The following is a 14,214-nucleotide window of genomic DNA, read 5'->3' on the forward strand; positions in this document are numbered from 1 at the left end:
AAAAAGACCTATCATATACAAATCAATAAATGTAGCAGATCACCTAAATGGCCACAAGGACAGAAACATGCTCTTCCCACTATATGAAGAAAAGGCTTCTGACAAAATCCAACACACCTTCATGATAAAAGCCTAAAACGAGGACATCATCTCAATGTAAAAGGTAACATATGACAAACATATAGCCAAAGTTACATCAAATGGGGAAAACCTCAAAGCATTTCCACTAAAATCAGGGACAAGACAAAGTGTTCATGGCTTTCTCTGATCGTATTCAATATAGTACTTAAAGCCTTAGCTTGAGCAATAAGAGGAGGAGGGAGAGAAGGATAAAGAAGAAGAAGGAAGATAGGAGAGAATATAAATCCATAGGAAAAGTTGAAGTATATTTTTTATTTCAACTGGTATGATTCTATATATAAACCCAAAGACACCAACTGAAAAACTCTTAGATTTGATAAATTGTCAGCAATGTGGAAAGCAACAAAAGAAAATTAACATAATGCCCTAACTGTTAAAACATGAAATAAATCAGGTAATTTTGGTAAAATGCTTGCCATACCGCATGAAAACCTGAGTCCCATTTCACACAGCTGCCACACGAGTAAAGCAGAGATGTTTCAGAAGCAACACTCAAGGCTGGTCTCTGCCTGCACATGTATATGTGCGCTCTCTCTCTCTCTCACACACACACACACACACACTCACACACACACACACACACACACACACGGAGAAGGGGTAGGAAACAAAAGAACTCATCAAAATGAGAACGGTGGTGGGGAGACACTCAAGAGATGAGGAAGGGACAGCTGGGGATGAAAAGTGCACACACGTCAGAAGCAGGAGAACCCATATACAAACCCAGCTAATTTTTACCAAGATGGCATAAATATACAATGGATGATAGAATGTCATCTTCAGCAAATGGTGCCAGAAAAATTGGATATCCACATGCAGACAAAACTAGATCTTTACCTCTTCTTTCCCTATATAAAACTGATATACAAATGTATGGAACACCTTAAGCTATGATCTAAAACTCTGAAACTGTTAGAAAGCGAAACCGGCCTAGCATGGTGAATTCCAACACTTGGTAGGCTGAGTCAGGAACAAATCTAGACAGGCATCCTTGTCTCCATGGAGCTCCAGGACAGCCAAAGCTACATGGAGAAACCCTGTCCAGAAGAAGGGGAGCAAGAGCACATTTCAAGAGATAGAAATGGGGAAGAACTGTCCGCATAAAACACTAAAAACTCAAGAAATTAGACCAACAACTGACAAGTGGGAACTCACAAAAGCTTCTGCACAGTTATTCAAGTGAAGAGCCAGTCTACGCAATGAAAGATGATCATTACTAGGCAAACATCTGACAGGCTTACTACACAACAAACTTAAAAAGTAAATAATGTGCTGGAAAGAAGGCTCTGAATTGGGCTCCCAGTACCCACTTGGCAATTCTAATCTATAATGTGAAAATTGAAACAAGAGGATTTGGCAGGAGCGAGTGGAAAGCAAATATGGAGATGATATAGGTTCAAAGTGGATATAGTATAACTCACTAGCACACACAACAAATACTAATCAAAACATTTTTTAATGTTATCAGCTAAACTACTCACATAGCCAAATAAAAGTAAATGGCTTAGTATTCTCTGTAGTATTGCTGCCATTTTATATCTATCATTATAGAAAAACCATTAGTTATGCATGTTAGTGCAAATATGTGCAGCCACTATGTAAATATGGCAGTTCATCAGACGTGAGAAACCCATCTACCTCAAGATCCAGGTATCTCTTAGGCATATACCCAAGACACTCTACCAAGACAGACATACCCAAGACATCTTACCTCAAGGACATTTGCTTAACCAAGTTCATTGTGGCTTTATTCATAGAAGCCAGAAACAGGAAATGAAGAACACAGATAACCCTCAAACAAAGAATGGATGTAGAAAACCTGGTACATTTACACAATGGAGTATTACTCAGTTGTTTAAAAAAAAAAAAAAGAGACATGAAATTTGCAAGCAAATGGAAATAGAATATATATATATATATATATATATATATATATATATATATATATATATATATATATTCACTTACAAGCTAATGTGTGCAATATTTATCTTTCTGGGTCTGGGTTACCTCACTTAGGATGATATATATATAACCCAGCCCCAGGAAGATAAATATAGCAAGCACACATTAGCTTATAAGTGAATATTACCGGTTAAGCTACAAACCACAGACCCAGAAAGATATTTAAGTTAGGCCCAGTTCTTCCTCCCAGCACCATGCTCCCAGAAATAAAACTCAGTTTCATAATCCCTTGGCCATATAGCTAAGCTCTTCTCGTATTAAATCATCATTTTCTAACCTGTGGTCATGCACCATGCTTTCGGCTCCTCTTATCTTCCCAGCCGGCTCTCCCACCTCGGCTCTATCCCACAAGCATTTCTCTTTATATAAATTTAAGTCCTTTTTCTGTATTCAACTTTATTTCAATTCCTTTCCATTTATTGAGACAGGGTTTCTCTGTGTAGCCAGGGCTGACCTGGATTTGCTCTGTAGATTAGGCTGGACTTGAAACTCCCCAGGAACCTACCTACTGCTTTTGTCTCCCAAGTATTGACATCAAAGGCCCTGGACTAACTGATTGATTATCTATGTGCCCTTGAAAACATTTATATCAATTCCCATTTCTTTTTCCCTTCTTTGGACAGTAATACTTACGTGAATAAACACACCTATAGAAAGGTGAGAAAGGGTCTATGAGGAGGTGCATGGGAGAAAGAAACAGATCAATTAATATGGGCGGACTAGAGGTGGGTGGGGCAGGACTGGGGGGGTTCAGATGGGGAAGGGGAAATGAGATGGAGGAATAGAATGCAGAAAGATGGCTGGGCCTGGGGGGTTCACTTGTGGAAACTTCCTGGAATGAATGAAGGCAGTCGATCCTAAAGAGAATGCCTAGGTAAGGAATCTCAACTGGCCATCTCCAGTCGACAGGCAAGGCTTCCAATGAATGAACTGAGTTGAACTCAATTGAGATGTTGGCCAAAGGGGTCTCATGGAAATCCACAAACAACCACACTACTGCTAAGGCAAAGTGTTGTTCTCCAAAGTGACAGTGGGGACTCTTCTGCTAAGGACAACACCCACACTCATTCAGCATGGGTGAGTCTAGCTGGTGCCTACATGTAACCTTGGCCTTATGTTCTAGTCCCTGGTGTACAAAGGTACTCTGAAAGCTACTGACACCAACCCAGCCTTGTAAAACCTTTGACCTGTCTGCAAAACATGCTAGAGCAATGGTAGTACAGAACTTGAAGGACCAAGCAATCTCTGATTTAACTTACGACCCACTCCACAAGAAAGAACTCAATCCCAACAATGCTTGGATAACCAAGAACCAAAAACTAGATCAGTGCCTTATCCAGTCATCAGTGAAGCTTCCTCTGGCAGCAAGCAGATGGGACCAGATGCAGAGACTCACAAATTATATGGAGAAAGAGTCTATATATTGGAGGTCTTCTCTGATCCGTTCCTTGATAAAAATGGACTGAACCTCTGAAACTGGAAGCCAGCCCAAATAAAATGTTGTCCTTTATAAAAGTTGCATTGGTCGTGGTGTCTGTTCAGACATAAAAACCTAAGACAACTGCCAGAGGCCCATTCTCCAACTAGCTCCTAACTTACTTAACCCATTCAAACTACTTTATGGCTTCCACATGGTTAGTTACCGCTCCTTAGCTCCATGCCTCCTAAACAGCATGAATCTCCCTTTAATTTAACCTCAGTTCATCTCCTGCTGGATATTCACCTCTCCTTCAGTCCTGGCTTGCTCCTTCCTCAGCATCTTGCTGCTATCTCCTCTGCCTCTCAGGACATCCCAGAATACTGTCTCTTCCTACCCAAGATCCATCTCCTATTTCCTGCCTCAATTCATAGGCTTTTTTATTGACAGGTGATGCTTATAAGAGACGTTTCAGCCAAACTAGATGGCCGATGATCCCCCAAAGATACACCTGTCTGTCCCTCCTCCCCTCACATTTACAGGCAAGCACCACTACACCTGGCTTTCACCTAGGTGCTGGGGACTGAACTAAACCTAGGCTCACGCTTGCACTGCCCTGTATCCTACAGAGCAATCACTAGTCAACTGTCTTACTACGTATTTCTGACTGACCTGAAACTTACTATATAGACCAGCCTGATCTATTTGTTTCTGCCTCCCTAGTACTATGGTTAAAGGCATGCGCCACAACACCTGTTCTTAAACCATTATAATAAAGCTTTGGTCACACAGAAGTTCCTTGAAAAGCAAAACCTATTTTTAAATGTTTCTTATAGAGAGAATCTCTTATAAGTAGTATCTGACATTTAAAAAACAAACTTATGGGCAATGAGCTGAGGCAGGAAATAGATGAGATATCTAGCCGGGATAGAGAGAATTCTGGGAAAGAGAAGCCTGGGAGATTCCAGCTGGAATGCTAAGAAGCCCAAGGTAAACTACCAGGTAGCTAAACTCAGAAGAAAATAAGGGGGAACTCATCCAAGAAACTATGAGGAGATGGAAGAAAGAAGACAAGGACAAGAAAGCAGCCATGTAGCTGAACACAGGGATAAGGACAGAGCAAGTCAGAGCCAAGCCAAAGCTTATGGCCTAGGCGATTCCAACACCCAGTCTCAGGAACAGGGTCTGGGAGGAAAAAAATGCATTTATTTTTTACAGCTTCTGGTTTTTTAATTTAATTTATTTTCATGTGAATGGGTATTTTGCCTCTGTGTGTGTGTGTGTGTGCGCGCACACACAACATGTGTGCCTGATGTCCTCCAAGGCAAGAAGAGGGCATCCCTTGAAACTATAGTTATGACAGTTGCTAGGCCACCCCTTGCAAAGCATGAAACCTGAGGCACCTTAACCACCACATACAGTCTTTTTTTTTTTCTTTTTAATAAAGTAGGCCCAGCTGTCCCAGAGTATCTATAGGCCGTTATCTATAGCTGCTGGAGGAGAAAGACGTTTTGTTCTCTATTAGTATATATTTGTGATCCCCTAAGTGACCATTCATCTATAGTCCTATAATCAATTTTAAACTCACTGGGTCATCCACCCCACACAAAACAAAGCAGACACAATTAGAAGAGAGACTAGTTGGTAAAGGAAGAGGATGAGAGGGGCTGGGACAAGAAAGAATACGTAAGAGTCAATATCATTAAAATCCATTATAGACATGCTAAAAAAAAAAAAGTAATATATGCTAACCAAAATATAGCTAGGCAGAATGTAGCAGGCCTACAGTTCCAGTTTGTGACAGGTTAAGGCAGGAGAATGACAATTTTGAAGCCAGCTGAACTAAGCAAGACATCATCTAAATAAATAAATAAATAAGATCATATAGTTATAAGCTTTGTTTTTTGGTTTTGTTCCATCTTTTGTTTATGGAGAATCAAACATATACCTAGTTGTTGCAGGATATGATCGCACTGTGAACCACAATGTGAACAGGGAACCTTTCTTTTGCGGCTCAGCCATAGCAAACGCCTGTAGCCCAAGAGCATACTGTGAACAAGAGTGAAGCAAAGTCAACAATCAGAACCAGCCAACAGGCAGTGAACACACAAAGTCCAGGAGACAGGAGGCCTCTGGGCTGACGGGTATTTAAGCCTTCATGGACAAGAGCTTTCTCCATCTGGACATGGGTGGTCAGCAGGGCACTTTCTCTGCCGCTCTGAGCTTGCATGCTATCACTACAGCGTCTGTCTGCACTGGTAAAGCAAACAGTTGGGATTTTGTTTTAAAACCAACACCTAGCACTGTCTTATTGCCAGTCCTGTTTAAGATTTAAGAAATTTAAATGCAATGTATGAGCAACATGCTTATACTTTACTAAAAAACATTCTACAACATATGTTGTATGTTCCATGGTGGAGATAAATGAAAGTGGTTCATTTAATAACATTTAAAACACTATTGCTACTGTCAGTCAGGTGTGGTGCATACCTTTAGCCTCCCAGGACTTGGGAGGCAGAGACAGGTGGATCTTTGAGTTTGAGGCCAAACTGGTCTACAGAGTAAATTACAGGACAGCCAGATCTACCCAGAAACATTCATCTCAAGAAACAAAAATAAAATAAAAAGAATAATAGTATTACCAAAATTTACAAATGTCTGCTGGGCAGAGTGTCACATGCCTACATTTTCAGAATTTGGGAGGTAGAAGATCAGAATCGAAGGCTAGCCTGGTCTACAAGAGATGTCTCTTTAAAAAAAAAAAAAAAAGCCGGGCGGTGGTGGCTCACGCCTGTAATCCCAGTACTCTGGGAGGCAGAGGCAGACGGATTTCTGAGTTCGAGGCCAGCCTGGTCTACAGAGTGAGTTCCAGGATAGCCAGGGCTACACAGAGAAACCCTGTCTCGAAAAAACCAAATCCAAAAAACCAAAAAAAAAAAAAAAAAAAAAAAAAAAGACAATAAATAAAATACCAAAGTATGCACAGATTATGAATGTTACATGTCAATGAAATACATCCTCTGATTACCACTCCTGGGGGTGGTCATGAGCTGTTTCCACTACACATACTTGTGGTGTCTGACACACAAATACACTTATAACCACATCTCTTACACAGAAATGCTGTAGTACTTGCCCATAATCTACAGCTATCCTCCCACATACTGATTCAACATTACCTACAAACAACACTTAATACAAGAAGGTCTGTAAATGTTCGACACACGTGGCCATTTTTCTCTCTCTAATAGTTATCTGTGGTTGCTGTTAGTAGCCCAGGCTGGCCTGGAACTACCGAACCTCCTAATTTATTCCCTGGGTACTGTAATTACACATGTATAATCACCATGCCAAGCCTAAAAATTAAAATCCAAAGGAATATAGCCATGTAAAGTGTGATGCAGGCCTGTAATTACAACTAGTAAGGAGCATGAGGCAAGATGACAATTTAAACACAAGGGTTTAGGTCTTACATGATGAGCAACACAGAAAGAACCACTCTGTCTAATGAATGATGGGGGGAGACAATTTACAATTCTCCTTACAACAGGGAGAACAGCTCTTAAAAGTGTAAAGATGGAGGAAAAGTTCTGTCTGCAACATTTCTATCAATTCAACTATGGTATTGCTTATCATCACAACATACTTTAAAAGTCCTACTCTACAGCAAGCTAATTAGTCTAATGATAAAACTTACAGTAGGTTTAACTCACAAATGTGTATAATAAACCTCAAATATTAATAAAATATACAAATAATATAGCTCAGTGGCAGAGTGCTTGTCTTACATGCCTGAAGCCTTGGGCTCCACTACTAGCACCAGAGGGTGGGGGGGGTGGGGGGGGAGAGTAGCAGATTTTAGGCTTGATAACAAAAATTGTTCGACCTTTAATATATGCTAAAAATAAAATTCAATTATTGTTTTCAAATCTAAAATCTGAAGCAAACCAAATTGAATTAAACACAATCCTTTAAGTCTAGAATTGGACAACAAGCAGGGCCACGAACGAGCTGATTCAGCAGTGTGCGTTACTCCCTCAACAGCGTGGGGGCGCATATCCAAATCAGGAGGACCGTGCGGTGCTCATTTCTAAAACAAAATGATGCTCACAAAATCCCACAACTAAAGACCAACTGCTAACAATTTACACTGTAATAAAAGTACCTATAGAGATGTGTCAGTTTGTGCTTTCACGTGGAATCACTTGTTAAAACCCTTAATATTAAATCAATTCCTATCATTCTAACCAAAAATCCAAGCCATGAACATAACCCTGTTACTTTATCACAAAACTACTTCGTAAGATAAACATGTGTAATTGCTGGCTACCAGGGACCTCCAATGTTTACATATATAACTCAATTATGCTAAACCTAAACATAAAATTGAACTTATTTTGGTCACAGTAAGAAACATTCTCAAAACTAAATATTTGAAAATTTAATATTATACTTGAAAAAGGTACAAACATAAACTGAAACCAAAGTGTGCTAAAATAACTATACATTAGCATTTCACAAATCCTAAGCACTTTACAGATATAATGACCTTATTCTCACACATTAAATGCAATCTGCAAACACAGTTTCAAAACAAGCCAATATCAACTGTAAATAATATTCTTTCTCCATTTAAGATGCCTTTTTACCTTATTTCTATTAAGATAATTCACAGAATTTATCCTTTTGCTGTACCTCCAATATATTCTTAATCTCAAACAATATGAATAATTCCATGATATTCACTTTTAATTAATAAAAAAATAATCACAGCTAAAAGTAAGTAAAAATGTAAGCAGAGAACAGGTAAATCAGAAGATTAGTATTTAGGCAAGATTTAGTATTTTAATTAAAAAGGCAATACATTCACAAATAAATGATATATTTGGCTACTAGAAAAAAATTAGCATCGCTGAAAATAAAAACCAGGCAAGAATATTTAGAATTCAAAGTTATTCTATTAAAAAGAAGAAAAGATGAGAAAACTATTACATGTGAAATCAGTTAGTGACACATAGCAACAAACTGTCATTGCTCAGGTCATCACAAGATTTTGTACTATGACCTGTTACACATGCAAGAAATCACTGTCATGCTCTTAAATCAACTTGTATTTAAATCTTCAATTCCAATGGCAAAAACCATATTTACAAATATGGCATTATTTTAAACCTCATCTTTGATTTAATATTCTATTAAGCCAAAATTTTTCTGAATTTCAGTGTTTACATTTAACTGTATAAAAGCAATATTACCTAAGAAAATTTTTAAAGTTTATTAAGTGATGTGCTACATAATTAGCAACAACAAATCCACTTACTTTTTTCTCTTTCTCATGATGTTTATCCTGAGAGTGAGAGGAAGAATCACTTAAACTTTGATCATATGACCTATTAGATCCCCGTTTGCTCTTTTTCTAAAAAAGAAAATATATACATATGTGTATATGTATATAAAAAAATCCACTTTTTATTAGGCTTAAACTACTTTAACTATAAAATATTTTTAAATGTCTAAAGATTCTTTAAAAAAAAAATCAGTATTTCAATTTACATAATAGAGTTTAAACACAATCCACAGCATTACAAAGGAAAAAAGGTAATCCTAAATTTAACATCAATGCCATATTTTTGCATTTTTATTAAGATGTGTGAAAATAAGCCAGGCATAGTAGCATACACGTTTAATTCCAGCACCAGGGAAGCAGAGGCAGGCAAATCTCTGGATTTAAGGTTAGCATGGACTATACAGAGAGAAGACATCCAAGGCTACGTAGACACTCTGTCCTCCTCCCCCAAATTATCAAAAAATACTGATTTTTAAATAAACGTCAACATTCTGAAAGTTCACTTTTAAAAATATAAAGAAAAGGAAATCTTTGAAGGAAAGATGCCACGTTGAAGAAGCATGCCTCTGGGGACAGTGGCACACCCTGAGATCCCAGTGCTGGGACACAGGAGAAAAGCCATGACAAGCCTGCAAGAACAGGCCATCAGCACTGACGGCTGCCTATGCCAGTAGTGCAGCAACAAACACCTACTGTCAATGCTGAGGAAAAGCGTTCTCTGCAAGCTCATCTCTACACACCATTTATTAACAAGTTAAGACACATATCAGTGTTAGACCCATGCACTAAGAGTATTACTAAAACCATTATACAGATCTTTTTTGAAAATATAAAACTGTATGATACCATATGAAGATAGCATCATAACTAAATCATTTTAAGCTGGTTTTTAAAGTGACTGTAAAACAAATGCATGTTTTTTTTTAAAGATTTGTCTATTTATTTATCTATTATATATAAGTACAGTGTAGCTGTCTTCAGACACTCCAGAAGGCATCAGATCTTGTTACAGATGGTTGTGAGCCACCATGTGGTTGCTGGGATTTGAACTCAGGACCTTCGGAAGAGCAGTCAGAGCTCTTAACCACTGAGCCATCTCTCCAGCCCAACAAATGCATGTTTGAAGCAAGTTATATTTACTGACTAGATTGGCTTTTACAACTAGAAAAGATGATTACATCAATAATTAGTAATGAGAAAAATATAGCTGTACAAATGTCAAAATCATTTGTTTAAGGTCTCATGCAGCCAGGCCTGCCTTCACAATACACAGCAGGAAGATGACTCTCACCTCCTATGCCATTGTTCTCTCTCCTCCCAAGTGCTGGCTGGGTAGGTGGGGTTACAAACATGCCACCAGACCCAGCTTCAAAGTTTTCAATTTTATAAAATCTAAACTTCTTGAAAACATTCTATCCCCCATTAAGATAAATCTGCATTAGCGAACACTGATAAAGACACACACTTTTAGGCATAGCCATTCATCATTTAATAATGAAAAACACCATAACAATGAGCTACAATCACCAGGCATATGAATCTACACATTGAGAAAATTAAAAAAAAAAAAAAAAACATTCTTGGAACATTAAAAAAATATGTATTTCCAAAAGAAAATAGACATAAGTACTTAAAATCCAAAATTTCTAACTCTGAGGTAGACGGTCAGCAGTTAAGAGCACTGTGGCTCTCTCGGGGTCTACGCTCAGTGCCCACTACCCGCGGGGCTGGGCTCATAACCCTCCACCCTAGAGAACTGACCCCTCTGTCTGACCTTATGGCACACAGGTGCCAAAACACTAATACACATAAAATTTCAAAAAAATTTTAAAAACAAAAGGCTACAAAGGTTTCAAAATGCTTCAACCATTCATGCAAATCTGACTTTTGTAACCATAAAGTCTGACTAAATCTCAAAATCTTTCAAACATAGGTCTAAATATCTCTTATCAAAGTCTCTAACCAAATTACAGCCTTATTTCTACTTTACTATATCCTAGTAAATGACAAGAGAAAAATTAAGTCTTTAACAAATAAAATGGGTGAGAACCAAGTAACAGGAAGATGGGGACAATGAAGAAATACGAACAGTTTAAGTCAAAGCAAACAATACATTAAAATAAACACTTCTCTAAAATTAATGCTTTCAGTAAATGGTATTTGCTATCAATTACTAGTACATACTCTGATCTATAATACTGTATTAAAGCAGACTATAAAATGACTAGTTCTTTCCACAGTCAATAAAGAACAAGCTAAATATCCCCCTTCCCTAAGCCAGGATTATTAATTACTCTGTGTAGCTTTGGCTGACCTGGAGCTCTGTCCATAAACCACAATGGCCTCAAACTCACACCAATCAGTCTGCCTTTACCTCCCAAGCACTGGGATTAAAAGCGTGCGCCGCCACCACCCAACCCAACAAACTAACTGAATTCAATCTTCACTGAAAATCAAGCAAAACCTGTGACTATGTTCTTCTTATTTTATGCCTTTTTTGTGATGGCGTAACTATCTTTCAAAAATCAAGTGCTACTGAATACTAAATTGCAAAGTACACTTACCAGCTTACTAAAGTGGTATTTACAGTAGCCACAGTACTGGACATTGTCTGCACCATTCCCTTCTTCTTCACAAAGCAGCCCGGCAAACTGAGCACTACAAAATGAACACCAAGATTGTCAATACACCTCAAGCCCATGACATATTTAAGCATAGAAAACTAACTTTTTGGTACCATAAGACAACACAAAGGAAAAAGAGTTAAGACGGGCCAGAGAGAAAGGACCTAAACACTGCGTTAGTATGTCAAGGTCCTTCTTATGCCCCTGCTCCCTCAGAAACGGAAGGGCACAGGAAAGCTCTGTGAGTGGTGGCCGGGGTCTGTCACCTCCACTTACAATTAACTTAACATTCTTTAACATTATGGTTATATTTACAATAAAGACTTCATCTCTATCATGAATAAAGATGTATCCAGGTTTTGTATCATCAAATAGCACTTAAGTTGCTGTAAACGCTGCATATAATGAATGACACACGCCTGTGATCCCAAGCGTTCAGGAGTTTGAAGCAGGCCTGGATAACAATGTGAGCCCATGAAAACAAAACAAATGTTTTTCTAAGATAATTATAACTTTAAAAAATATTAGAAAAAACAAATAGCAATATTAAAACAGCAAAAGGAGCACAGTTAAATCCCTTTTCTCTGCACAATTAGTAATTTTCACTCTTAAAATTAATATTGGTGCAAATAAAGATCATACCTCACTAAAGGTCTGAAACAGCAATGTGGTGGCGATTACACAGATGCAAACAATGTTCTTTGCTTCTGTGGGATGGTTCTAGGGTTTCTCACATGCCTTGACAAGCATGTTACTACTAAGTTACATTACTGCCCCCTTTTATTTGTTACTGTCTTTATTATTACATTCAGTGTGTAGTTTTGAGGGGTACACCCTGAACTGCATTAGTCATGTCAGAGAACAACTTAGAAGAGTGGGCTTCTTGTGGGCTCCTTCTGTCCACCATGTGGAATCCAGAGATTCAACTCTGGCCATTTGAGCTCAGCAAGCAGGTACATGTCCCTGCTGAGCCATCTCGCCAGCCTTTACCTGTGTATTTTCAAAACACAGGTCCCCTCTCATGAGCTTGTCCAAAGTGGCTTTGAACTCACTCTATAGCCCATACAAGCCTTGAACTGGCAATCTCCCTGCCTCGCCTCTAAGTCCTGAGTAGCAGGTAAAACATGATTCTGTCACCAGGCCTGAGTAAAACTTTGTCAATTTAAAGGGAAATATTCCTTGCAATTCTTACAGCTTCAAAATCGCAGTACAGTAAGCATGATAACATATGCTTTTATTGATCAAAAACAATGAAAGGGTGGTGGGGTGTAGCTGGGTCACTTTTTCCAATGTCTACAAGGAACCAAGTTGGTCCTGAGCACTGAACAGAAAACCTGTTCCAAAAAATGCACTGTAGTGACTCATCAGTAGGGAGATATTTAATTTCCTGTTATGCAATGGTTCTGCCAACTGCATTCCTTACGATGATGGAAACATACCATGTTACATGGAAAGCCTGTCGACACCCATGTTTATTACACGTCATGCAAGCACCAGTGGCGGCTTTGCTCTCTCTTCCTTGTTCATCACATATATAGCAAGTCTTGGAATAAAGAGAATAGAACAAAAATTAGACAAAAATCACAGACATAATGATGAATCTGCATTTTACAGGGATCTTCAGAAACTGACACCAACGCTGTTATCTGATCTTCTTTACTAAGAGCACCAGTGAGAGTTCACAAAGACACTGCTGTCATTAGCCTTTCACTGGACTCACGGACCCTGCCAGACAAGAGCCCTCTTCACTGGCACTGGGGTAGGATGTATTCCATATTCTATAGGACAAAACATGAGGGAACTCAAGGTTAATTCACCTGTCCACATTAACAATTAAGGCCCAATAACATGATAAACTGAAGTAGGACACAAGTTAGCTTAACAAATCATAAATTCTTCTTTAAACTGCAGCAATTTTAACTGACATTTTGTTTATTTCCTATGTAAAAAACAGGCTTTCCCAGCTCAAAATCATGGTGGCCATGTGATAGAAATGTAATTGCAGATATGCTACTTTATTATCAGCAGCATATAGGTGAATAAAATAAACAGCCAACCAGAACCTGATTACACAAAGACCTGTGTCCAACTAGTGTAATATCCATAAGGGAGTTTTAGGAACCTGAGTCCAGAAGTAATGACACCCACAGTCCCAGCACTCAAGAGGCCGGAGATGAAAAGAAACACAACTTCAAAGCCAGCCTAAATTACATAGCAAGCTCCCAGGCTAGCCTGAGTTAGATAATAAGACGCTGTCTCAAAATAATAAATAGGTTATCAGTTCTTCTTGAAAAAGCACATTATAATAATTTATAATAACTATGTAATTTATAATGATAACAATGAGTCATGCACATATGATCCCAGTTCTAGGCAAGCAGGGACAAGAAGATCCCTGGGGCTTGCTGAGCAGGTAGTTCGCCTGCCTAGCCTAGCCTACTCAGCAAGCTCCAGGTCAGTGAGGGACCCTGTCTGAACCAACAGATGGCACCTGAGAAATGGCCGATATGTACAGAGTAACTTCTTAAAAGGTGTAATCACAACTGCATAACAGAACAGGCATTTAAACGTTATACTAGTAAGAGGATGAAGGGATGGGTTAGCAGATAACAATACTAGCTCTTTCAGAGGACCCAGGATCAATTCCCAGAAGCCACATGTTGAGTCAAAACTGTTCATTAATCCCCATGTTAGGAGATCCAGAACCCTCTGCTGGCCTC

The 14,214-nt window shown here is 38.6% G+C and overlaps 1 protein-coding gene across 15 annotated transcripts in view; it reads right to left on the reverse strand.

The window, feature by feature from the left end:
• The window catches only part of Mllt10 (MLLT10 histone lysine methyltransferase DOT1L cofactor), a 135,469-nt gene that overhangs the window by 68,022 nt on the left and 53,233 nt on the right, over nucleotides 1-14,214 (reverse strand). For 14 of the 15 annotated variants that reach the window (XM_052157595.1, XM_052157594.1, XM_052157599.1 and 11 more), the window contains 3 exons: nucleotides 12,934-13,037; nucleotides 11,435-11,528; nucleotides 8,844-8,939 (listed from right to left, as the gene is read on the reverse strand). In XM_052157595.1, coding sequence (XP_052013555.1) covers nucleotides 8,844-8,939; nucleotides 11,435-11,528; nucleotides 12,934-13,037 — 294 coding nt within the window. The remainder of the gene's footprint in view (nucleotides 1-8,843; nucleotides 8,940-11,434; nucleotides 11,529-12,933; nucleotides 13,038-14,214) is intronic. The other variant, XM_052157598.1, reaches the window with a different exon arrangement.

This window comes from Apodemus sylvaticus, chromosome 14 (assembly GCF_947179515.1).
Source record: "Apodemus sylvaticus chromosome 14, mApoSyl1.1, whole genome shotgun sequence".
Taxonomy (NCBI): domain Eukaryota; kingdom Metazoa; phylum Chordata; class Mammalia; order Rodentia; family Muridae; genus Apodemus; species Apodemus sylvaticus.